The sequence below is a fragment of the Equus przewalskii genome, chromosome 31, assembly GCF_037783145.1.
Source record: "Equus przewalskii isolate Varuska chromosome 31, EquPr2, whole genome shotgun sequence".
NCBI classification, from domain to species: Eukaryota; Metazoa; Chordata; class Mammalia; order Perissodactyla; family Equidae; genus Equus; species Equus przewalskii.
In genome coordinates, this window is record NC_091861.1 from 2,458,454 (window position 1) to 2,484,706 (window position 26,253).

Consider the following 26,253-nt stretch of genomic DNA (forward strand, 5'->3'; position numbering starts at 1 on the left):
GATAAAATATATACCTCTCATAAAGATAAAATTGCAATGCTTTATTAACATCATAAATAAATAAATATGCTATGAGTTTATATAGGAAGACAATATTTTAAAGACGGCTCCTCAAATGTATGTATGAATTCAATGCAATGTCCCTCAATTGAAACAGCAATGGGAATTTCACTGTACTTCTTTTTTCTTTTTTAAAAAAGATTGGCACCTGAGCTAACAATTCTTGCCAATCTTCCTTTTTTCTTTTTTTTAAATTTTTCTTCCCAAAGCCCCCTGGTACATAGCCATTTATTGTAGCTGTAGGTCCTTCTGGCTCTGTTATGTGGGACGCCACCTCATCATGGCTTGAGGAGCGGTGCCATGTCTGCTGCCAGGATCCCAACGAGCGAAATCCTGGGCCGCGGAAGTGGAGCGCAAATTTAACCTCTCGGCGGCAGGCCAGCCCCTCACTGTGCTTCTTTTGTCCTTAGAATGTGTCATCAGTGAGCATACATCAGAACATTGGTTTAAAAGTTACTTGGATTAATAGTTTCCTTCTGAGTATTAAAAATTGATACAGTTAGGTTCATTTGTTCCTATTGATATGAAATTTTAGGTTTTTTAAAATTATTTTTATTTCTTGTTGAATTTTTTATTGCTTGAATATGTAACATGTTAACATAGTTCAAAAGTGAAAAATATGTTTAAAAAATGTGTACTAAGAGAAGTCTTCTTTCACCCGCAACCACTTCCTACCTACCCGTGGGTAACTCATTTCACTACTTCTGGTTTACCTTTCTGTGTTTTCATTCACTCTATTATGCAGATACAAACTGAAAAGAAGCAAATGTCTAACACAGAGGACTGAGTAAAGAAATAGTGATAAACTCGTACAATGGGATATGCTAAGCAGCGCAAATGGAGAGACGGCAGCAAGCTAAGTGAGCAGGGGTGAATCTCACAAACACAGCGATGAAGGAGGAAGCAAGTCAGTTCATAAATGCACATAACTGAACAATATTTGTGTGAGCATACATAGATAGGCCAATGAGACTGTAGAGGGAAGCAGAGGAATGAGATCACAGAATCCGGGATATGGCTGTCTTGGGTTGGAGAAGGGATGCAATCTGCTTGGGGAACACACGTGAGCAATGTTCTGTTTGGTAACATGGATAGTGGTTACATGGGGATTTGCTTAATTTTTTATTCTTTAAATATACATAGACATTTTATATCATGCTCTCTCTATATGACATATTTTCAAGTTAAAAAAAAATTATACCCAAATATAATATTTTGACTCAAACAATAGATTTTGTTTTTTTACTAAAAATTAAACTTTAAAGGTTAGTGCTTTTATAGTCTTTTCCACTATGATTACCTCACAAATTATAGTATACTTATTGACTATCAACTACCTGGTTCAGAGTGAAACTTACATTTACCAATATGAAATTGACAAGAAGGGAAATGAAAAGTTTCTTTATGTCCAAGGGAGGATAATGAGGTCTGGGTTCTCTTCAGTTGTGGGATAAAGGGAATAATCAGAATGTTGGATAAGGTTGCAAATTTTCCACCATGACATTTAGGACCTGGCTAATCTCATTATTTCCACCAATATACCCAAGAAGGGGTGGAAAGATAAGAGAAGAAAAAACGTCTCAGGCTTTGGTCATTTCAATTTATAGGCTAACAAATTCCGTGTAATGGAAATGACCCTAGAGATATTCCATATAAGGTAAGCGGTTCATAATTCTTATAGCACTGGGATGTGGTTTTCAGTCCCAGTCCCTTATATCTCCAAGGCCTCATATTCCAGAAATTTTACTCCCTGCAGGTTCTGAGCCAGCTTGAGTACTTAAATGATTTGGTTAGCAGCAAGAGGGACCCTGAACTCAGTACAATATGACTTAAATGGTAATGCAATCATCCAGAGTAGGTGACCCTTGCACATTTGGGGATCTATTGCTCATGGGATAAGTACCAAAGGGATTAGGCACAGAAGTGTGGCCTCTAATGATGATCACTGCCTGGAGATGCAGCCTCCACCGGGACTGACCCAGCCTCCAATGACCGCCTTAGGGTGAGGGTGGGGCAGTGTTCACTGCAGGGTCCCTGTGGCTCCCCACTGACCTTCTCCACGGAGATTTATGCAGTCTTTGCCTCTGTACTTGAAGCAGCCTCCCTTAACACTGAGAGAGTAAATGATCGGGCCAGTAACTCATAAGCCCATGTTACGTAAAGGGTTATAGATGTTGACTTCTTTTTGTTTTCACTCCTGCAATTTCATTCTCCTATGTCCTCCCCTATCTTTTAAATTTTCAAAGTAATTTTATATGAGTTAATGTTCTGTTTTGAGATTTGCAATAACCTCGGTCTCAATAGGTTCTCATGCAAATGGAAGAGAAGGATTAGAGCGTATTAAAGCCAGGAGACTTGGATTTGAAGTCGCTGGAGCAAAGACAAACCTTTAAGAACTTGGTCAAGGATAGCTCTCAAAAGGGACTTTACTAACTTTACGCAAAGATCTGTATCCAATAACTGAAGTTTTGGTTCTTGTTATCCAAAGGCTAAAATTTTGTAAAGGTGTCCCCTTCCTCTCAGCCCTGCTCCTTTCTCTCGCTGTGCTGATAAGCATGGCCAGAGCGACACCAGAAGTAGATTTATCTCCTTGTCTTGAAATAAAGGTCCTTTGGCAAAGGGAAAATCAGATCAAACTATGGCAGAGCCTTCCTTGAGCCCTAAAGCCAGCCAACTGTGGCATCGTTTTTCTCCACGGGGTCAGTCTTGGTTCTTCTGGAATGCAGCAAAGTGTCAGATTGACACACGAGTTCTTTCGCTCATGAAGTAGCTCTCCTTGAGCAGGTGACTTGGTTCTCCAAACTGTATTTCCACATCTGCAAAATAAAGAAAATAATAGCTAATTACAAGGATTCTCTTGAGTGTTAAATAAAATGATGTAGGTAAGGACTTTGCCCATGGTAGACCTTTGAAAAATACTTCTTTTCGGTAGCTATTATTTGTCTCTGTCCAATTTTGGGGGTAATTGTGTCATGGAAACACCCTCTATAAAGTAGGTAGAGGAAATCGATGGGTAGTGGAGGGTCGGAGGGCAGTGAACAGCACGGTGTTTGGAGTTGGAGCATGTGGGTCACAGTCTTCATCTATGACAGGCTTGAGCAGGGGATTGACAAGATTCAAAGACTTTGTCTAAGGTCAACGGAGATCAAAGTGCTTCTTCTCCATTTTTTCCTTCCATTCTTAACCGAGGCGACTCATGGGCCTTTACTGGTATCGGCAAGAATCTCACTGACCCCGCCATTCCTCCAGAGGCGACTCATGGGCCTTTACTGGTATCGGCAAGAATCTCACTGACCCCGCCATTCCTCCAGAGAATGTTCAGGCAGGGGGCTGCGACACCTCCACACACAGAGGAGGGAAGTAATGAGCAACAGAATCAGGATCTGAACCCTGCTAAGGCTGGCCGGTCAGGAGTCCTTTACTCCCCACTGCAGCTGCTAGTTTAATAAAAGTGGAAGGTGGGATTTGGTCACTTTCTGTCTTTCCTGTCATTAGAACAATAGAAGAGCCAAGGAACAGAAACCAAAACACCCATCACTGGTTCATGAACATTCTAGAGTTGGCAATGAATATATATATGTATATATATGTATGTGCATAAACATACGTTTGTGTGAAATGAATATGTGTGTTTTGTATGCACTACGTATCCGATTAGATATGCAAATATGTATGTATATACCTATAGAACCATGTGGAGGCCACCATTTTTATAAATTCTATTTATATTGATATTGATTTCAACTTTATATTTCCTTGTCTCTCAAAGCAAATTCTTATACTAAAGACATGATAGCTATGTTTTTAGGGAGCAAGAAAATTCTCTAGAAGGATGTTAAAATTTGCACGTATTTTCACTCATGATAAAGAATTATAACCTTACTGAAGAAAATGTGGAAACAGCAAAAGAAAAACGAATCACTTTGAATCTCAGAGCCCTAACACAACGACCATTAGCATTTTGATGTCATTCCTTCCAGTCTCCTCCCTTAAGAAATTTCTCTTCAATGGTCTTTTCTTTCCACTTCTTGGTTAAAGTATGTTAAATCAATAAAATAACTCAATAACGTAGCTGACAGTATTAGCCATTACTTCCTCTCCCAGTAGGTTTTAAATTCCTTTAGGCAGGAACCATATCTTACTCAACTTTCTATTTCTGATTCTTCTCTCTTTCCCCCAAGGCCTACCATAGTGCCTTGTACCTAGCAAGAATGCAACGAGTCTTGCTGAATCATATTTTGCATGAAAATTGTAGAAGAACTGAGAGGCCCTGGGAATAAAGATTCAAGTGTCAAATGAAAGATGGATTTTAAATTGAAGACATAGCAATCAAGCATCTCTGCTATTCCCAGGAGACCAGCCTGATTCCAAATATGCACTCAACATTGGGATTTCTATTTTCTCCCAGGTAAGAGTGTTTCAATTTGTTGGGTCTATTCACAACTTGCCCAGATTCCTGTCATTCAAACCAAGTTGGCCTACAGCAATGGACTTATGCAACAGGAACATGCAAAGTAGATTTTTATTAACAAATGTCCCTGCTGAGTCTCCAGAGGAAGTGGCAGAACTGCTTTGTGCGTGATAAAGAGGATTAACTAAATGAAGAACTGTAGTTAATCTCTGAGTTTGCCTTGATTGTTTTGGAATGCTCTTTGTGAAAATAAAATTGGAAGGCCCTGATGTCACTGCAGTTTTTCCATTGCATCCTTATGCAATCTGCAGGAGTTCCAAGTGCGGATAAAGTGTGTGTGTGTGTGTGTGTGTGTGTGCATGTGTGTGTGACAAATTTGTCCCACTTTTGTCTAAAATTTTTGAACTTTAAAACATTATAATAATCACAATGCCAAAATAACATGAAATTTTAATATAATCATGGTGTCTTGGGTTTGGTCATCTCGCTGACTTCTCCTCCCAATATTAAGTCTGTCCAACAGCAGTCTCTCAGCCTGTGCTTCAGTGTTTTCAGTGTTCTGGAATTTACTACCTCTCCCGCCAAAAAGTTCCATCTTTGAACGTAGAAATGTCTCCCTTATATCAAGCTGAAGACTGTCTCCCTGCGCCTTCTACTCACCGAGATTATTTCTAAGGGAGAAAGCTAAGTAGTTACCATGGCCTGTTGAAGTCCACTGGAAGTGAGGCCTATTTTCCACTTCTCCAGATCCACCTGTCCCCCACGCTGATCCAGGAGACTTCTGGGTACCGAAGCTTAGCTGAGAGGGTGGCAGATACACATTTGGAGATTGTCAGAGGTGGATAAAGCAGATATTTCATGGAAGGATGGCAGAGGTATTTTTATAGAACTGTGAGGATAGGAATGGAACTGGGTTGGGTGACCTGGGTGTGTGTATGGGGGGATGTAGGGTGGGGAACTGGTCATTAGACAGAGAAAGAAGTAAATTCCAAGGCAGAGGGGTCTCTTAGAACCAGGAAGGGGGCACAGGACACAAACATCAACAAGATTTTGAATTCAAATTTTGAATGCCCTAGATTTTCGACTGAACCCCCAACCCCATCGCCCCACTTATCCCTTTCTCCTCTGGAGCACAAAGGTGAGGGGACAGGAAAATGGGCCATCCTCAGTGAGGTGGCTGCTCAGAGAAACTTTCTAAAAATAATGCTAACAACAATCACCATTTATAATGAAGTTAAGGCTTTTATCTACATCATCTATTTTCACCCTTCACCCACCCTGTTAGTTATTCTCATTTAAAGACGAGGAAACTGAGGCTGAGAGAGGTAAATAACTTGTTGAAAGTAAAATGAATTAGTATTAAAATAATTTTCTAGGCCCAAAAGGGAACTGCTCCTTCAGTGGTGCCACGCCAGCAAACCAAAACTCAGACCACTTAGTGTCCCTGTAAATGCTCCCCTTGACCAGAGACACGGTACAGCCAGTCAACCAGTTTCCAAAGGCCGGGCCAACTCTGGGCCTTCTCGCACCAAACAAGGCAGACTATGTGTCTCCAGCCAAGCAGATCTTTTCTCTTTTCTCTTCCTTCTTCTTTATTCTTTATCCTATAAAAGCTTCCTGCCTCCCACCCCATTTTGCAGTTCTCCAAAAGGAGACTGGCCACTTGATGAAGGGTTAAATAAAGTTTGTTTGTATCACCTGAATTGTCTTCTTTAATCATTTTTTAAACATTAGTGACAGAAACTCAGTGCAAACAAGGTCATTTGACCCCAGAGCCCGTGATCCAGCCTTCACACTATGCTGCCCCCACGCTGGAGCTATACATGGGCCTGAACAAGTGCTGGTGGAGGTGAGGGCGGCAGAGGTGTGGGGTGCGTGTGGGCTCAGCATCTTCTGCGTAGCCTGCCTGTGGACACAGCTGCTAAGACGGCCGGAGAACACCTGAAACCAGAGAGCAACCTCCATTGAATAATTTGAGTCCATCAGGGGAATGGAAAGAGATGAACATTTGTTGAGAATCAACTATATAACAAGCAGAGTGCTAGGAACTTAAGACAATAATAAACTATATAATACATATAATAAACTAAATAATAAGTAAACTCTTTTCTGAAAACTAAAAATTTTCAGGGGACCCATAGCAGAATAATTTATCGAATTCAATGCATAAACAGACCTAACTCTAGTTCCATGTGCTTAATATACTTATCAAATGAATAATAGATGGATAAAGGTCTGCAAAACAAGGTAAAAAGAAGATTGAGTTAGCACTGTTTATGAGCACCCAGTAGGATCCTATGCTAGTGCCACCGGGGATATAAAATGAATGACACAGCCCCTCCCCTCACATGCACACACCAGGTAAGATAGATACAAGAATCTACGCAAGATGGCATATGCTAAGCATCAACCTGAGGAGACAAATGAGAAAAAAAGGAAAGATGCAGGTCTTATATAAAGGAGGGCACTAGATGAGAGCCATTTCCCTGTCCTTGAATTTCCAGGCTCAGGTTTGCACAATTGAAAAAAAAATCCTTTTGTTCTTGCGCATAAAACAAGTCCCAAACTCCCCACTACAATGACTGATGATGCCTGAGCTGGAGACGGGCTTCGGGAGCCATCTGTGAAGACACGCTGCTCGCACTTGTTTCCAGTGGGATTTGCCTGGAGGAGGGCTGCTTGTCGAGCTTGAGACAAAGTGTATGTGCAACATCAGGTTTCCCTCTACTGAAAACTGCCTCTGGGTCAAATAAGCCTTGATCGCGGGTCCCTCTGTGGCCTCCACACCATCACCTGCCCTCAGCCTTCCTAGTCTCTCCCTCTGAGGGCAATTTGTTTAACTCTTGGAAGCCAAATACAATTATATGTTTTTGTTTTGTTATGGCTAATTCTTAAAGCTCTGGTGAATTCTGATTCATCTATTTTGGCCATTCCATCCCAAGATTCTGATCTTTTGTCTCTATTATTTCCAAATGCCTTCAGATTTTCATGGAAGAAAGCTAAAAGATTGGAGTCCAGGGGCATGGCTGGAGATAGTTAATGTGTTATATCTTAGCAGGACAGAGGTGGCATCTGTGAGTCTCTGAGTTTATTTTCAAAGAAAGTGGAAGTGATAAAAACAAAGGTGCAAATAGTATGGAGCTAACCGTGCAATGTAGTGACACAGGGTCTTGAGAAAAGGCATCTTGTGTACACACAGGGATGGGAACCTGAGCATGCGGTGCCTAACATCAGCTCTCAGCAAGCAAAGGTGATGCTGGCTGAAACCATTAGATTTCCTCCTCCCTTTTACTGACTCCCCTGACATAGGGATAGGCAAGGTAGATTCCACGGCTACTTAATATCCTTATCAACAGGATAATATTCCAGAGAGTGACTGTTCTCTTGTTCATTTTTAACAGGAGCAAACCTTTTAGCCAGATAAACAATGTGCCAGTTTTTAGCCACATCTATTCAAAATACGAACTAATATTTTGATGAAATAGGACTGTTGCATTGTAATGATGTAGGAAAATGAGCCATATTTTCTCTTGTTTTTTGTCCTATATGCAGTGATGTCTGGTGAATGTTTAACAACCAGCTCCTGGAGGAGGGAGGTGGTGCGGGGGAGCTCTGATTAGTAGTGTTTGTTTACTTTCATGGTGTAAATACTCCCATCATTGCTGATTTCAAGTTATCAGCCTGAAGTCACTGAACTGGCCGTCACAAGCCTGGAGGTGCCGGCTCCAGCCTGACACTGCTTATGTACCAAACTAAGTGAATAAGATTCTACAAGTAAAACTTAGCCCTCTAATATTCTTTATGATTGAGTCCTGACTTGGCAAACTATTACATCCAAACTAAGATAAATGAGTTACGTACTCTGATATCATCACGTGAGTGTTGAATTTTTAATATATACTTCCTGTCCAAGTAAGTCCTAGTCCACTATGACTGATACTAAAAATAAGTGCTACCACTCAAAGCTGACTTCACACTGCCTATATTCACACATTGTTCTGTGTTTTCCTGGAAAGTCATAAAATTAGATGCTTGGGTAGCCTCTTTTCGTAAATGATGGTAATTTCTTAGGTGTCATTTTTATTCCCAGGGGACTCTGGGAAGGAAGCACTATAATCTAGCAGGAAATCCCTTTTGAAGTATTTTTACCAGAGGATTTTTGTTCAGTCTCTTAAAATAACTTCATCTCCTTTTCCCTGGATAGTCTGCCCATGGAGTCCAAATTACCGCATAGGAGGTCTGCAGAAACGGATGGGAAGACAGGCAGAGGCGAGTGAACAGAAATGATTTATGAACGAAAGGAAAGAATGCCTTTGAAAATTATTCTAAGTTCTATGCTTTAGTACTTTAAGGAAACATTGCAAGACTTGAGGTTTAAAATCCACAGATTCCTAGACCAGTTCTAATAATATAAAAAATAAAAGGAGAGAGAGGGAAAGGGGAGGAAGGGAGGGAGGGAGAGAAGGAAGAAGGGAGGAAAGAAGGAAGGAAGGAAGGAAGATAAGACAGATGGACGGAAAGAAGGAAGGAAGGTAGGAAGGGAGGTAGAAAGGATGGAAGAAAGAGAAGACTGAGCATCTTTCAAGTGATAAGCTCGTCCCAGGTACATGGTCTTTGTTCCTGAGTCTTTCACCCTTAGGCAGCCATCCTAATCCTCTGAGCTATTTCTAGGAAGTAGAAACGGAATGTATCACTCCCTTCGGCCATCACAACATAATATAAAACATCATGTGATATCAATTGGGAAAATCGCCTGCTCTTCTCACTGTTTTCTCTCTTCTCCTCCTCCTGCAGGTTTACCTTTTCTAGGGAATAGGATATACAGCAGTAACTTACCTTCACATTGAGTCATGATTTATGTGGCTATTGAAAATGAAAGTATTGCGCTTTCCACCAATCCCGTCAGCCGTGAAGCGTCCCTTCCCTCTCTGTTTCAGCGTGTTGGCTCTCATGATGATTGTTGTCTCCTTTCTTAGTGCTAGGAGCACACGAGGTACAGTGGGGACGTGAAGAGAGCTAACCCTCTGCCCAGAGCTCTCCAGCTCTTGAGAGAAAGAATGCGGCACAGGCAGAGGACGAAGGTGCATGGCGGGGGCCAGGGCAGCGAAGCAGTGGCTGCACTTCCTAAGGTTCTCAATGTCTTCCTAAGACAGTGATGTCATTACGTTCCTTCATTCTCTATCACATTCTGAGGGAGGAAAATTCACAATCCTGCATCTCCCAGTACTGCCTCCATAAGCATGGAAATAGAATAGTCACTTTATTAGCCATTTTATTGTACCAGTTATTGGGTACATTCTTGGTTTAGATAATTTTATTGCACTCCACGGGAACAATAAAAATCCTTCCCTTCCAAGAGCACAAATAGCAGTATTCACTCTTCTTTCTCTTCCTGGCCAGTTCATACTTTTAAAAAAATATAATAACAGGAAGCGGATAGAGGCACAGGAGAGAATTCCCAAACTTTCTTTGGCAATGCTTTCTTGTGCCTTAAAGCATCATGGGATCCTTGGGATCTTGCACAGAGTAGCTGCTCAGTAAAAATTTTCTTCCTAAGTAAATGAATAAATAAATAGCCGAGTGATAAAGCATTCCAGCTTTACCACCTGGACTCAATCATTTGGCTATCGCACAGAGAGATCTCCTCTGCTGCTTCTCCTCCTCTGCCTGTGCTAGAGGAGCAGGCAGAAGATGGCGTCTGCTTTTCTGTGACTTCTAGATGGCAGATATTACTTGAATGTGGTAGCACTTGTGACTATCATTGCTCTTTGGTTTTATTTTTTAGAATATTTTGCAAGTGCAAACCACTTGTTTCTTGACCCTATGGATATGTTAGCCTGGATTGGTTGTGCATACCTCCTTACTTAATTCTTGCTGGCCAAAGAAATGAAGGGATCAATAAAAATTCACATTTGTTCATTTGTAAGCAAGGCTGATGTAACAAAAGGAAACTTTGGTCAACAAATTGAATACTGCCTGCTGCTGGATGAAAGAAAGGCCACAATAGGACAGAAACTGGGTTTCCCCTGCTCAGGTTTGGATTCTTTGGGACTCTCAGTGGATGGGGTCAGTGGCAGTCAGACATTTTGTCAGTGGCACATGGTGGAGCTAGTTGCCCCTACATTTTCTGCCCAATAATTCATTTATTACTCTTGAGGAGAGAGCTTTCTATCATATCTCATGGAGCTGCCCAGCTATGCATTGTGAACAGATGTATAAAAGATCATTTTACAATCTAAAGTACTATTCCAATGTATGGTATTATTATCCATGTTATTTCTAATGATGATTATAATACAATATGTCTTGTACTTCATTTAAAGACTTTTCTAATATATAGAAGATGTTGTCCAATATCCTCCTTGACTTTATACCTGCTTAAGTCAGAAGACTAGGGGCAATGCCTTCGGTGTTCTTAACACACTGATTCACATTGTGAGAACTGAACGGATTCTCCGCTAAGCCCCAGAGGAGTTATTAGAATTGAATGAGGACTGCAAAAACACAGGTACTCCTTGGTTATAGTAATAGGCACTTGGTATTCAAAGCCATTTTGCCCTCACCACCTAGTGGACTGACACCCCTGCTAGTATATTTTAAGATTTATGTATCTGAACAGGGTTATGGTGTTGATTATACTGCCCTCAGACAGACTGTGTAACCTTGTGAAAATTGGTTGTCACAGCTGGGGAAAATACAGAACAGATCTCAACCGCTCTCAAAATGCCTAAGTGAAGGCATGGCCCAGATGGTTGGGGGCAAACCATCAGGGGAGAAGAAAACATAAATATCTTGGTCAGGGAGATTGCTCAGGCTCTCGTCTTCAAAGTGTGACATGTAAAAATAAAGGGAATGTTATTTCAAATGGATAAGAAGGTAGAAGTATTCAACACATAGATTGTGGGGGACCCATCATATACAAATCTCTGATCATCTTATTGCGGAACAGATGGGCTCTCTGTTTCTGCCCCCCCATAAGGGATGCTTGCATGGCTGTCACCTTTACCTCAGCTTACACAAGATATCTAGGATGAGGCAACTCCTGGCCAGAAAATGAAAGCAGTCCTTCGTGGATTCAAATGAAAAAGATGAGAACACAACCAAGTTCATTCCAAAAGGAGACACTGGAGGGGAATGCAGCCTGACTGATATGACAGCACACATGTTTATGCCACACAAAGTCCAAGCTCTTCACTTTGTTAAGCTGAAAATATCACTATCAGAACATTTGGACATAGTTTCTTAGAAAAATAGATACTTTTTTTGTGTGTATTGAGTTAATGGATCATAAAAATGTGAAACCATTTGAGATACATAACATAAAGACTAGGTAGGGATTAATTTCTCAAACCCAATATTCAAGGCCAGTAGTTGGCTGAAGCGTGTTTGCAGGAACTTCTGTCAGACCTGCGTTTTAAGCAAATAAGCAATTTGGGAGAGTCTTTGACAGCTGGGGTCCATTCTAAATCAAATAAGTGATGGCACAGTGCAGATGGAATACATTCAGCATGGAGCCTTTGGGTCATGCCTTCTCAGTCACTATTTGGCAAGATCCTGTTGGTCATGGCATATAACACCAGGCTTGGCAGGGCTAGCACTTGGAAGAAAATATGCCTGTTGGGGATATATTTTCTCTGCTTACTCACCATGTACACCTGCCTTCCTTCCTTCCAATGGGTGACCTTTAAACACTCTTCCATGCATTAGGGCCAAAGAGGTTTTCAGGCCAGTGTGGACAGATAAGTGTGATGCAGTCTAATGAGACCGCATGCTAAAGGCTGCCTTAATGTCTTAGAACGTCAACAAAGACATTGATTGAGAATAATACCATAGATGCCAAGTGCTCCCAAGGTGCTAGACCAGCCTCGCAACAGCCTACTTCAAAAACAATTCCTCCTGATTGGCCCATCATCTACTCCTAAACTAGACCAGAAAGGGGAGAAAATTCATTGACAGGTTAATGAGCCAGGTGGTGAGGATTTATCGAGGGAAGGGATATTTTCTCCAGTCACCTCAAGCCAAGTGAGGGGTCTTCCAGAGAACCAGTTTGGAAGCTTCAGGGGTGACCCCAGGAGTTTGGGGGACACTGGACCTTGGACCTAGTCCCTTCCTGGGAAAGGCTAGAGTTGGAAGGGCATGGCTTCCTCTTGGAGAACACAAAGTCAGGGCAACACTGAAAAGGTCTGTGTGTCTAGAGTTGAGGGACAAGGATGTCTCATCTTATGGGCTTGAAGTGGAGGGTTTTCTGGCCTCGATCGTCTTTGAAAGCTCTACCCAAGAAGCCTGGTTGGAAGGCAAAGTGACAGCAGAGGGATGGACTGAGGAAACCAGAATGGAAGGGTGCTGAGAGGGAAGAGTGCACATGGCCAACTAAGAAGGACTACAGGAGAAAGGTCCTTAGTGACGAGAAGATCTTCAGAGAACCCTCAGACGTACCCCCATGAGAGGAAAACAATCAGCATTCAGTATCTGCTATTCTCTAAGAGCATCAGGGCCAGGTGACCATGTGGTCAGGAAGACTTTTCTTCCCGCTGACCCTTGTACCCTGTGCTGGATATTGTGGTACGCCGGAGATCCCTCTTCAGAAAAGAAAGGCTCTCCCCACAGCTTTCAGGAGTGCTGCCTGATGATGGCCCTCAGCTGTCAGCTCTCTTTGGGGATTGCCTCACCTGAAGAGAACTGCCTTGCCCAAGGTCACAGCTCTTTCCAGGGGGAGCAGCCCAGTCAATGACTGATCCACGTAGGGTATGAATGAATTCCCAGCCCCTGGCTCCAACTCAGGCCAATTCTGAAGGGCCACCCAAGCTCCAGGGCTCTCTGTGGGGTCATTTGAAGGCTTTGTTGGGATTGATCAGCTTCTCCCATTGCCCCCTTTCTTCCACAGGTGTTGATCAAAGCACTCCTTGCATATTAATCTTCAGCTCAGAGTCGGCTTCCTGGGGAACCCAACCTGCAACACTCTTTATCCTACACCTGATCTGGAGGGGCCCAAAGCAGCAGCTGGCAAGTGGCAGAGGAGATGGGGCTGCCTCCCTCTGGCGCTGCAGGTTTCCAGGGAGAGGGGAGGGCCTTTCAATAGCATGCAGACTTGGAGTTATGTGATTCCTCGACTGAATCTCCTTAAAATTAAAAAACGACAACAAAGGAAACAAACTATGAAACATGCCAGAAATGTCCTCCATGTGCAGAGACAGAACAAATCCACAGCCTGAGTTTAACAGGGAGAAAGTGCACAGCTGCTTTCTGCTCATTTAATGAACCGATTACAATAGAATACGAGTTAAGAACCTGGGTTTTGAAACCAGCCCTGGGGTGACAGATTCCAAGTTCTGTCACTGACTCTCACATGTTTAATTCACTTAACCTCTTGAGGCCACAGTTTCTAGATCATGAAATGGAGATAAAAGTAGACTGCTGTGAGGATTAAATGAGAATGTACACCAAGCTCTTAGCACAGTGCCTGGCACGGAGAAAGCCTTCAGACTTGCTTCCTCCAGAATAGCCCCTGTGGGTTTTGCCAGGCAAGGATCTCTCAGGGGACAGAGAAGGTACCGAAAGCGATGTTTTCGTCTCTTCTCACAAACGAGGAGTGTGACAGGGTGAATCACAAAGAGAGTTTCTATAAATCACATACCATTTTATTTCCCATAATAAAATTATACATGTTATACATGGAAGCAATGATTCTTTCAACTTCAGTTGGCTTGTTGTAACCATATCTTTGTCTAAACTGTTTCATGACAATTTACAGTCATTTTACTAGACCCGTTTACTAGCAAAACCAGTTTTTCTCCTCATTTGCTAGGCAGATTCTTGTGTAGTTGCTGATCCTTGATTTTGTTACCTTGTTGCCTGTCCTCCCCTCCGTTTCTGGTCTGGAAAGGTGTGAGTCCTTTCGTCTCTCCTGCACGCTAATGGCCTCCTTGGCCAGGTTTTCTAGTTACAGCATTACTACCCCGTGGGGTTCGCCTACCCTCCTGCGACTTCAGTTCCTCTGCTGAAACTTAGGGCTTCCCTCCTCCAGCACTTGCGGGTGGGTGAACACGGTGACCTCTGATGAGCCTAAGTTCGGAGCTTCCTTCTTGGAGAACCTAAAAGCTTTGATGGCCTTTCCCTCATAGTGTGTGCCTCAGCTTTGAGATCCTCTGTTCAAACTTAAGGAAGTGTACATATCCAAGGGTAACCATAGATGTTAGCAAATAGTTTGTAATAATCCAATATTTTTCTGTCAATAAAATTCTACTTACACAATCATTTGGAATAATCCTAAGTACACTGATGATTTATTAGATTAGAATTATAATTGATGCATCTATAGTAGTCAAATAAATAACTGGGCAATTCACTAACAGGATTAAAAGGGAGGAAATTGCATGCACCTGTCACTACGACGTTAACTATAATATATTCCTCACAGGTCCATTCCTAATAGACATTGAAGCCTGCGGAGTGCACATGATTCTGCAGCTGGTAATACTACCAAATTATAAGCCTAGGTCCAGGGAGGATCAGACTCAGCTAGTTAGCTTTCGGAAGATGCCCTAAGCATCTTATTCCACAGTGACACCTTAGCTACATCAAATAAATTAGTATCTCTCTTCTAAAAAAGGCCTGTTATTTTATGTTTAACTCTGTTAAGTCAAAAAACCAGCTTCCTGTCGACAACCTTCTGGCTTTTTCCAACCACTTGGACCTGATTTTGCAAACCAGGTTGTATAGCCCAAGCTCTGGGAACGGCTATTTTTCAACAGCATAAAATGCTGCCTCACTTGGGAACTATTGATTCAGCATTTATTTTCTTGACATTTGGTCATTTCTTAACATTTGATTATAATCATTTTATTTGTGGTTTTATTAGAGCTTGTCTATTTTTCAGATTGTGAATTAATTTATGTCATGGTGTTTTGAGTTCTCAGAACTTTAAATCCTCGTGGTGCTTCTCAAACTCTAAGGACATACTAGAAACTCAATACATGTTTGTCAAGTTGAAATTCTGAGTTCAACTTAGCAAAGCCGAATGCTGTCTCCTTGCTGAGATCATCTAAATGTGTAACCACATTTTCTTTTTAGAATCTTATCCCCATTAGGGTCATTTTCTCCAGCATCTTTCTCCCAGCTTACCCTCTACCCCAGGTTGGTTCCCTGGCAGTTGTAACTGTGTTACAACATTCACCTGTTTGCTTCTCCAACCAGATCAAGCTTAAATAATTTTTGATCTTGGTTTGTTTTATTTATCTTGTGTCTCCATGGCCTAGCACACATCAGTTGCTAAAATGAATGCTTTTGGAAAGAATAGGCATGGCTTGAGTGTAATTAGAATAGAAATGTTAAAAGAAGGAAATGGAAGATATTTAATATGCTCTGTCCATCCCTGGATATCAATTTAGTAGATTTTATAACTTGAACCAATCCACCAGGATGATATGTTGACAAGCAGTCTTGGTTCATAACAGATTAACTAATTCTTCATCTATCATTTATACTCTGCTTACATTTAACAAAGCCATTAACAAAAAACAAAGAAAAGTAACATCATTAAGACAAAGGCAAAGAACTAGAACCACATAATAGGAGGGAGAAGGATGTCATTGGCCTAGGAAACCTAAGACCAATGAAAGCTTCAGCAACTGAGCATAAACATTAGCTCTGAGCTTTCTGAATTTTATTGTTGGGAACTTATGTTATATCCTACCTTCAAAAGATATTATGCAACATACAGAAGCTATCAACAGTGAACTTGGACAAGCACTGAGATGGTACACATGAGCTTATATTTGTTTAAATGACTTAATGCACAAAACAGTCGCTCTAATTGTCAGGAACACGGAAGATCTACGAAGTCAGTAAATTCCTAAATTCCTCTTAGCACAGGTGAACACATGGGAGATGTCAGAGGTGTCCAAGTAGTTTTATGACATTTACTAATTCCATATTGTTGGTCTCAATAACAACGATGGGTTCCTAAAAAGAACCAAAAGTAAAAGAAGTGACGACCACTACCAGTGTGGAATAAAAATATAGGAAAGCACACAGTCAAGTCCATTCTTCATGGGGGCCCAAATGCAGTAAATACACATCATTCTCACATCAGTTGATCTAATGTTAGATTTCAGTTTTAAGGCTCTAGGGATGAGTGAGAATTGTGGTGTGGCTTAAATTATCATCAGATATTTCCCTTTTGTTTGTTGAGTTTGACATACCTATTACTGGATACTGTGACAGATACATAAAAGATTGTCCCAGGTAATCATAGTGAAATTTAGACTATTAGGGTAATATTGAAGTATTAATTCACCATTCCAAGGTTGTGGGCATGAAGGCCAAATGAAATGACAATTTAAGCAATTGTCTGATAATTTAATCCATTCACACTGTGAGTTTAGATAATTCAGATTCTTTTCCTACCATATGCTTTTAGTTGTAATACTAAGTATCCAGTTAATCATTTCAATTATCCTCTCTATTTTTTTTCTCAGTGTCGATATTGGTTAATTCTTTTGACACAACCAATCAGATGTGTAATGTGATAGATCTGTCCAGTGCTGCTGCAAAGCCCAACTTTGTGACTAGATCAGAGCACCCTGACAGATCCAGTTAGGCAAAGTTTGATTAAGTCCCCACTGTTGGTTGGTTGGTGTCAACTGAGCTGGCACCAGACCAAGTTTTCTAACTCTCAGAATATCCCAGTGCCATTTGATTTGGTTCTCCTTGTGCAAATAAAACAGGAGCCTCTGTATAACAGTGTAAACTCACTCTACTAGGGTCCCATCCTGGGGGCCAGTCGCCTTCTCCGTCCTCACTATCATCTCTCCAGGGCACTGTGAGGCTCTCAGCCTAGCAGAGATGCAAAGAGCCCCAGCAAGGCCAGGCACGTTTGTGCTGTGTAAGGCTTTGTGAGTTGAGCCACCAGAGTTTCAGCCAGTGTTGCCTCCTGTTAGCTGCATCTGTTGGGAAAATTAGTCTTCCTGGGTCTTTGTTTCCTCATCTGTAACACGGAGATGGTTATGTTTACTTTGCATGGGTTTTGTGAGAAACATACGCTATGATGCCTTTGATGATGGACCAACACAGTGACCAGCACCGAATAGGTACTCAAAAAATGAGAATTGTTCTTGTACTGGATAAATCCACTTTGTTAATAATTTAACATAATGTTTAAAAAATCCTCATTGCCATTTTTTAACTAATCAATAATAACTACATGGCTAAAGAAAATAGTATAGTATAAAAGACGCTTCTCAGAGAGTAATGTACAATATTAATGCTTGTATCTCCTTTCAGGAAACATGTTAAATCTAGGATCACTTTAATTTTGTTCTAATGGTATTATTCAAATTTTCTACAAAAATAATCTCATAATTAACATATGTATTGCAAAAAGTAATGCTATCTAATACTCCTTGGTATTTACCCAAAGGAGTTGAAAACTTATGTCCACAAAAAAACCTGCACATGTTTATAGCATCTTTATTCATCATTGCCCATCAGTGCGTCTTGGAAGCAACCAAGATGCCCCTCAGTAGGTGAATGATAAATAAGCTGTAGTACATCCAGACAATAGAACATTATGCAGTGCTAAAAAGAAATGTGTTATTAAGCCATAAAAAGACATGAAGGAAACTTAAATGTATATTACTCAAGTGAAAGAAACCAATCTGAAACGGCTGTGTACTATATGATTCCAACTATAGGACATTCCAGAAAAGGCAAAACTATGGAGACAGTAAAAAGATCAGTGGTTGCTGGGGGTGAGGGCCAGGCAAGGGGGCAAAAAGGAGAATAGGAGGAGCACGGGGGATGTTTAGGGCAGTGAAAATACTCTGTGTGATACTGTAATGATGGATACGTGTCTTTATACATTTGTCCAAACCCAGAGAATGTACAACACAAAAAATGAAGCCTAAGGTATACTATGGGCTTTGGGGCATGATGATGTGTCAATGTAGGTTCATCAATTGTAACAAAGGTACCACTCTGGCGAGTGATGTTGATAATGTGGGAGGCTAAACATATGTGGAGCAGGGGGATACGGGAAATTTTTGCACTTTCATCTAAATTTTGCTGTGAAACTAAAACTGCTCTAAAAAATAAAAAAAAAGTAAGGGCTATCTTAAGCTGCTGGATCTACTTTTTTTTTTTTTTTTTTGGATCTACTTTTTGACAACAAAGAACAGAGGAATTTTTTTGGTCATTGTTTTACTATTGTCCTCCATAGTGTGAACATAGTTAGGGAGGACATGCACATTACCAAAGAAGGTCTAATGATTGAAATGTTTTATTCATCAGCAAGCAAACTTTACTAAAATCTGGTAATACTTAGTAAAGGTCAACACATGAAAAATAAGATGCCTAAGTACTAAGAAGTATTCATATGAGACTTTTTAAAATCTGATGTGATAAAAATAAATGCTTTATTTAGAGTCGATGAACCCGGCTGGTAGACCAGATCCTGTGATTTATTGGACCCATGGCTTTGAGCAGGTCATTCATCCTCCCTGAGCTTCAGTTTCCTCCTTTCAAAACAGAGAGATGGTGGCAACTACCAAGACTCCTTTCCAATAATTTTTCCATGAAGTAAATGTGATAAAGGGTATCGAAACATGCTAGAAATGTAAATATTATGGAAATGCAAGGTACTATTATTGTTATGAAAGGTTTACTAAAATACTCCCAGCTACTTCTTGATACTATCACCCTACTCTGGCCTTAGGTTTTATACCCATGCAAAATGCCTAAGTCAAACAATGTTAACAACGTCTGGCCAATTGCACCTGCTAAGTTTAGGTTTGAAATCAACAGATATCAATGGCTCATATACGTTTTACTTGAAAATTCTATATAGTTTGAAAGTATTGTATAAAATACCAATGGTGACTTAGGTAAACTATTTCTAGAATAAATATAAACATTAATGAGATGCAAATTCGTGGCTGAGTGCAGTTTCTATAATTAATTACAAGCAATCAAGATTAAGTGATATAACTACCGATGAAAATGATAACATCATTATAACATAAAGAACGTAAATATCATTATAACATAAATAACGTAAAGAACATTCCTGTGCCTGAATATTCTAATAACAGTAACACAGCACTCTACACAGTGTTTCCTCACGTATTATATCATTTTATCCCTGTGGCAATTACTGGAGGTAGCAATGATGGTTCTCCACTTACTAGCTGAACTTGAAGCCTATTGAAGTCAAATGAAAACCAAGAAAGTCACAACTTAGTAATTCAAGGAGCTGGTACCAAAATCTAGATATGTGAATGTCAAGTCCAGTGCTCTTGAAGACAAAGAAGCAAAAATGTGAGGTGAGTGTTAGCACAGTAAAGGAGGAGGCACGGCCCTGGTTTCCAAGAAGCCATTGAGCTAGAAGCCGCCTATGCTGCACTCAGAAAATGTAAGGGCTGAGAAAATGTACAGGAAAAAGTGCTATGGGAGTTAATTTATAAATTCAATAATATTTATACATTTCAATAGTATTTTTGGTGCAAGATTCACATATTGTAATTGGCCATCTTCTGAAATATTATTTTCTTCTCTACAACAGTTTGAATTGAGTTCAATTTCATACAAAATGTTCTTTTGAAGGTCAACAAGCAAGTTCCATATTACTGGCATAAACAATGAACTTGGACAGGATCCAAGACAGAAAAAAATTGTGAATATGGTTGCACTAAGGTTTATTTGAACTTGAGTTCATTTAAAAGTCTGGTACTATACACTAAGTAGATTAAATATAAAACAGTACAAATTTATGTTTTGTCTGACATTTTCGATCATAACAAACATTATCTATGAATTGATTATAATGCTCAATTCAGTTTGTCTGTAACATGTATGCTACCAGTCTACTTCTTGCAAAAAAATGGAGATGGTAGCATCTACTACAGTGTTTTCCCCTAAAAGGTTTAGTTAAAAAAACATCTATTCAACCTGACTTGATATGGAACCATTTGTTTAAATTCTGCTGCAGTGGAACACTTCATTATGACTCTGAATTGGGTATCTGTCACTTGTCAAGGTTTGGCTACATCACACGACCTACAGTGTAATCTTACAGAGCAAAAAGCAGGCGTCCTTTGCAGAAAGGCAGTCAGGGCTTTCTAACACCAACATTAGAAAAGCTATATAACTGTAGTCATGTAAATTCTGCATTTACATTAAAAAAAAAACAGCAAAAGCAGTGAAAGCTAAACCGAAACAGCGAAAAATGAGACAAGACAGTGGAATGTGCAGCGTTAGCAGTTGTTTAATTCTGGCTCAAATCCTTGCTGTCAAGTGTAATCTCCGCTTGAGTCTCAGTTGCCTCACCTGGAAAGTGGGGTTAATAACCTTTATCTTGAAGAATAACTGTGAGGTTTAGCGATGACCCCCTGGCTAGGCTATATATTACACAATACAATTCAGCTCCTAAGGAAACCAATCTAGAATAGCCAAAATTGTGTGTGTGTTTGTATTTAAGTTGCTTTCTCCCCAGATTGACTGCTCATAGGATTTCACTTCAACTATTATTACAATACCTTGGAAATCCTAAACAGCACACAGTCCTTGCCCTCACAAAACTTCATGAGATTCCAACCCCGAATTTCTTTCTTTGAAACCCTCATGCAAGTGGGACAGTTCTGGGGAACGGGGAGATCCGTTTACTCTGTGGCTCCCTTTGAAATCGCCAGCCTATGTCTCCAGCTTTCACACACTTCCCAAGCTTGCAAATGGGCCTGAGAAACCCTTAACACTAGTTGTTATTTAGCTTTTCGGTAAAGCCAAAAAAGGTTTTCATGTGCTGACTCCAAAGACAGCAAAAGATAAAGAAATTCAGGATTTAATTATTAACATGCCTATTCTAAAAAATGAGAATAAAAATCATCATGCCTGGCTGTTTTAAGACGGGGCCTGGAAGAGAAAAGAAAACCCCTTGTGGGAGGAAAACCTGGCCCTGGAAGCCTAGGGACAGAGAAGAGAAGGAAGCGCACAGCGCTCAGGCCCCACACACCTCCTGGACGGAGTCTAGGCTGCGCGTTTGTCGAGAGAGATGTGGACTCGCTCTCCCAGGATGCGGGGCGGGGGCGGCGCTGGGAGCCTTGCTCCAAGTGGACGCGGCGGGCTGGGAGCGGCGGGTCCAGCAAGCTTGCCCGCCCGCCACCGCACTCGGGAGGACGTGTGTCGCTACCCCCTCGGAGGAAGGCAGCGAGACTCGAGAGGACACACGTCCTTGGGGCCCTTTTCAGGGGTTGCTGGGGACCCTATGCTCTAAATCCCCTGGGGTGGGACAGATGGGCTCCTGAGGCGGGAAGTTATTGAACTTTCAGAGTCACCGGAGGCAAATTCGGAGTGCGTCGGCGGCGGGGCAAGGGGGAGCTGCAGGCGGAGAGGGGGAGGGGGAGAGGGGAGGGGGAGGGGCGGAGGTGGTGCCGGAGCATCTCTCCCCGGATCCCTCCCCGCGCTCCGCGAGCGGGAGGCGGGAGGCGCCGAGACGGCGCTCGCTTCTCCACCTGCTGTGCGCTCTTAAGCGAAGACGCGAGTCGCCGGCCCGGCGGAGGGGAGGCGGGGCGGTAGCCCCAGCCGGCCGGCCGCGCGGGGAGGGGCGGCGGCTCCTCACTGCAGCAACCTGCGGGCGAGGCGCGGCGCGGGCTGGCTGGGCCGGCGGCGGCCCCTCCCACCGCGCCCCCCCGCCGCTCCCCGCGCGCCCGCCCCGGGCCGGCCCGCGTCCCCGTCGGTGCCGCAAGGAGCCGGCGAGCGGAGCGCCCGCTCGGGACCGCAGCCGCCGGGCGACGTCGCGGCCACGCCGCCGCCCCGGGCGCTCCTGCCTCGGGGCAGGCTCAGCCCAGCGTGCCTGCGAGCCCCCCGCCCCGCCCCTCTCTGCCTCTTCCCCCCGCAGCCCTTCCCTCCCCTCCCTGCCCTCGCCCTCCCCCCTCGGCCCCTCTCCTCCCGCGCCCGCCCCCTCCCGCCCGGCCGCGCGCTCCTCCACGGCTCCGGCTCCTGCTCGGCCTCCCGCGCGCCCTCCGTGCCCGCTCCCCGCGCGCCGGCCGCCGCCTGGTCATGTCAGGATGGAGATCCGGCAGCACGAGTGGCTCTCGGCCTCCCCCCACGAGGGCTTCGAGCAGATGAGGCTCAAAAGCCGCCCCAAGGAGCCCTCGCCGAGCCTGACCCGAGTGGGCGCGAACTTCTACAGCAGCGTCAAGCAGCAGGACTACAGCGCCAGCGTCTGGCTCCGGAGGAAAGACAAGCTGGAGCACGTAAGGGCGGCTCGCTCCCGGGCCTCGGCCCCGCACCTGCCGCACGCACGCCCCCCAACCGGGGCGGCCCGAGCGCGCGGGGCCCGGGCGGCCGCGTGCCCAGTCCGACCCGGGGCGCAGGCTTCTCCTTCTGCACTTTCTTACCGTAGATGACCGGGCGGAGGGGAGGGGGGCGGAGGGGAGGGGAGGTTCCCCTCTGGGCGCTGCCTGGCCCCTGTGCGCCTCGACCTCCCCGCGGACTTCCTGCTGTAGGGTTCACGTGCACGGTGTTCTTGGGGTTGCTGTGCGAGGTGAGCAGAAAGTGAACTGCCACAAGCATCGTCCGAGGAAGCTGGCGTCGCATGGTCATGGGCTTTAGAGGGCCGTTTGCCCGGGTCTTTGGGGCTGTTTTACTGTGTCCAGAAACTAACAAATTAAAGAATCCATCAAGTTGTCACCGCTGGCGACCCAGCCTGGGCCCGCGCACAGCCGTTAGAGTTTTCTGCAGAGTGTCCTCTGGGATGAGCCGCTGGCGATCCTCTCTGCTTGAGCCCAACTAGGGAGAGATTTGCGCGTTGCAAGGAGACAGGCCAGAGAAAGAGCAGATCGCCCTGCTCCCCAGGAACCCGCCTCCGGAGGGGTGGGCTGTCTAGCGGGGACCTCCACTCCGAGAGAGTTCGGGCTTCACGCGAAGCGTTGTTGGCTCTGGGGCCCAGCCCCTAAAAGGCTCCAGATCCAGGAAGGAAAAAGTCCCCCTCAAAAGGCGTTTAGTGGATCCACAGTTTCAAATCTGACCCATCAGCAAATCACTGTGATTTATGTTAAATGTTAAAATGAAACAGAATCATCTCAAGAGTGCAGCACAGCTAGCTAAGGAGAGGATGCTGTTTCTTCCCGCGGAGCTGCATAATCCAAATTGAGTGTTAATGGAATGTGGAGGTTCCCTGGTATTTGGGTCACTTTGCCAGTTATGATAGAAGGATAATAACAAGAACTTATGGAACTCACACATCTCCTACCGCTGCACCCACCTGAACCCCATCTGCCGCCCATTTGCTTCTCCTCTTCTCCTGGGCTTTGCGGCAACTACCAGCCTTCAAAGGGGTATTTCTGTTAATCTGAAAGGAAGGTCTGTGCCTTCTCCCTGAGGGCCTGATTAAATCAGTGGAAGCTCCAGTTTAAAGCTTAGAGTTGGGGAACAGGCTATGTCTTGTGTTTGGAGAGCCGTTTCCTAATGTCTAAGGGATGCCTCAGATCCTTAAGACCATGGAAGTAACTGAAGGAGATTTCTAGGATGGCAAGTTGTTTGAGCAGCAGCAGTCTCCACTTGAAAATGCAAGCTCCAGAATTAGTGAAGGAACAGGAGTGCTATTAGTTCAAGGCAGGGGCAAATTTGTATGTAATTTGGCTCTTGATGTTATCTGATTTTAGTACGGTGAGAATGGTCTAGCCTTAGAATGGTGATAGAATGTATCTTCATTTCAGTTTCACTCTGAATGTGTGTTCATTTTCAACTTGTGCTTTTGGCTGATCTATTTCCTTTATCCTCTTACTGAAAATCAATAGTGCAGCCTTCTATGACTGTGTCTTCTTGAGTCACAGACACTGCATGCATTCTGCTTAAAGCGTTTCTCACTGGTAGGTTTTCATGGAAAGTATCAAGTCATAGCAGGGTGGCATGGCAGCCTCACCTTTCTGGACCAGTAGAGGATGCTCAGCCCCTCCTGAGGGTTAGGGATGGAAGATCTGGTTGTTTGAAAGCATGTGAAGATCTATGCTTTCTTCACTCAGATGCTTCAAAAGAGAGCATTGTATTCATTAAAAAAACCCCAGTCACTTCATTTGTTATTTAAATCAACTTAGCACTTTTGTTTGCTTTCTCAAATACATTTCAGGAGGCATGTATTCTGTTCTGATGTTTTCGTCTGTACTTGCTTTCACTTAGAAAGGGGGCTTTGCTTCCAAGGACATTTTTTGTGATAATCTCTTACTCCATTGAAACATCTACAAACATTTTCATTGAAATAATATTTATGAAAATGTTATGAAAAATTAAATTAGCATAACAATGTAAACTTTATTCAAATTCAAGCTCTGAGTGTTTATGATATATATCATATGTTGTGTACACTATGATGTGTCTGGTAGTTTGGTGTTAATTTTTAATTAGGTATGTATTTGATTTTGTTATTGAATAATTAGATATCAGTTAGATAATTAGATATTGAGTAGTTGATTTTTTTTTAGATAATTTTCCTTTATTCTTTTCTTTTTATTGTATCTATGTGAGACGATGGATGTTAGCTGAAACTATTATGGTAATAATCATTTCACAATAAACCAAACCAGCATGCTGCATGCCTTAAACTTATACAGTGATGTATGTTAATTATTTCTCAATAAAACTGGGAAAAAAACCCCATAACAAATGAACCCAGTATATTTTCCTACACAAAGCATGAAAAGGTACTGTTGACTTTATTGTCAACAACATTCTGAACATATGTGGCACCTTCAGATTTAGATGTTGCTGAGTTAAGATGAGTGTGTCATGTGAAATTCAAAAGGGATAGATGGTAGCTAAAAAAACACCCCTTTGATCTGTCTAATCGAATGATGACCATCATTTTTATTATGTTAAAAATGGATTAATAATTATGATGGAGATCAAATGCATGAAAACAGCCTACTGTTATTTTGCTGGTACTTTAAAAGCCAATCTAGTATTAAGGGCATAAATAAGTTATGGTTTCAAAATGACGTGCGTATTCAGTCATCACAATAACGGAATTCCCTGAAATGAGATGTGGCAGTGTGTGGACTCTGTCCAGACCTCAGAGGCATTACTTAATCCGAAAGTCAATAATACAATATAGGGTGACAGTGAAAGAGTATATTTCTACCCACTTTGCTAAAAAGTGAGAATAATTTATCTCTCCTTTCCTAGTTTAAAGGGTACAGGACTAATCCCCAGGTAGGACAAGAGAAAAGTGACCTTGTCACTTGGTCGAGGATTGAAATACTTTCAACCCATCTTTAGATTGGTTCCTGTCATTGGTTGGTCCATACTTAAGATGAACACCCATTAGGAAATAAACGTATGTGAGGGAATTCCGTTGTTAAGTCGTGATTGGAAGCTACAAGGAAATTGTTTTTGTATCATGTGTTCTGGACTTTGAACTCCGCTTGGAAATTTTAGGAAAGGTAAATTTGCTGGCCGTACGTAGAATGTTGTCTTCTTGGCTACAACTTGTTCGTAGAATCTTTTGCTCCCTGTTCTGCCTCATGACGCCTTTGGCTTTAGAAGGTGTTAGGTTTGGGAAACCATGGACGTCTTATTCTCTGTAGGGTCCCACGTTTACTTTAGGTGTAATGTAAAAGGAAAGGACCATGGTCCAGCAAGGCAGGAGGAGTTGGGCCACTTCATCAACTGCCTACCCAGCCCCTGCTCTGTGAGCCCTCCCTGGGGAAGGTTCTTTGAGAGTCGCCATTTAATACGGTTTGACTGTCCCAGAGGACAGTGTAGCATTAGGCTGGTGTCCTTCGGTGGTATTTGTT

At 42.7% G+C, this 26,253-nt stretch overlaps 1 protein-coding gene and 1 long non-coding RNA gene across 6 annotated transcripts in view; one reads left to right on the top strand and one right to left on the bottom strand.

Moving 5' to 3' along the window:
* Positions 1-606: 606 nt before the first annotated feature.
* On the bottom strand, positions 607-23,767 carry LOC139080685 (uncharacterized). Its single transcript, XR_011535389.1, has 2 exons — positions 22,861-23,767; positions 607-2,876 (listed from the first exon to the last, which is right to left on the bottom strand). It is a non-coding gene; the product is annotated as an uncharacterized lncRNA (long non-coding RNA).
* The window catches only part of PLD5 (phospholipase D family member 5), a 352,559-nt gene continuing 348,462 nt past the window's right edge, over positions 22,157-26,253 (top strand). For 2 of the 5 annotated variants that reach the window (XM_070602574.1, XM_070602575.1), the window contains exon 1: positions 22,157-22,716. In XM_070602574.1, coding sequence (XP_070458675.1) covers positions 22,528-22,716 — 189 coding nt within the window. In that variant the 5' untranslated portion in view covers positions 22,157-22,527. The remainder of the gene's footprint in view (positions 22,717-26,253) is intronic. The other 3 variants (XM_070602582.1, XM_070602577.1, XM_070602579.1) reach the window with 3 other exon arrangements.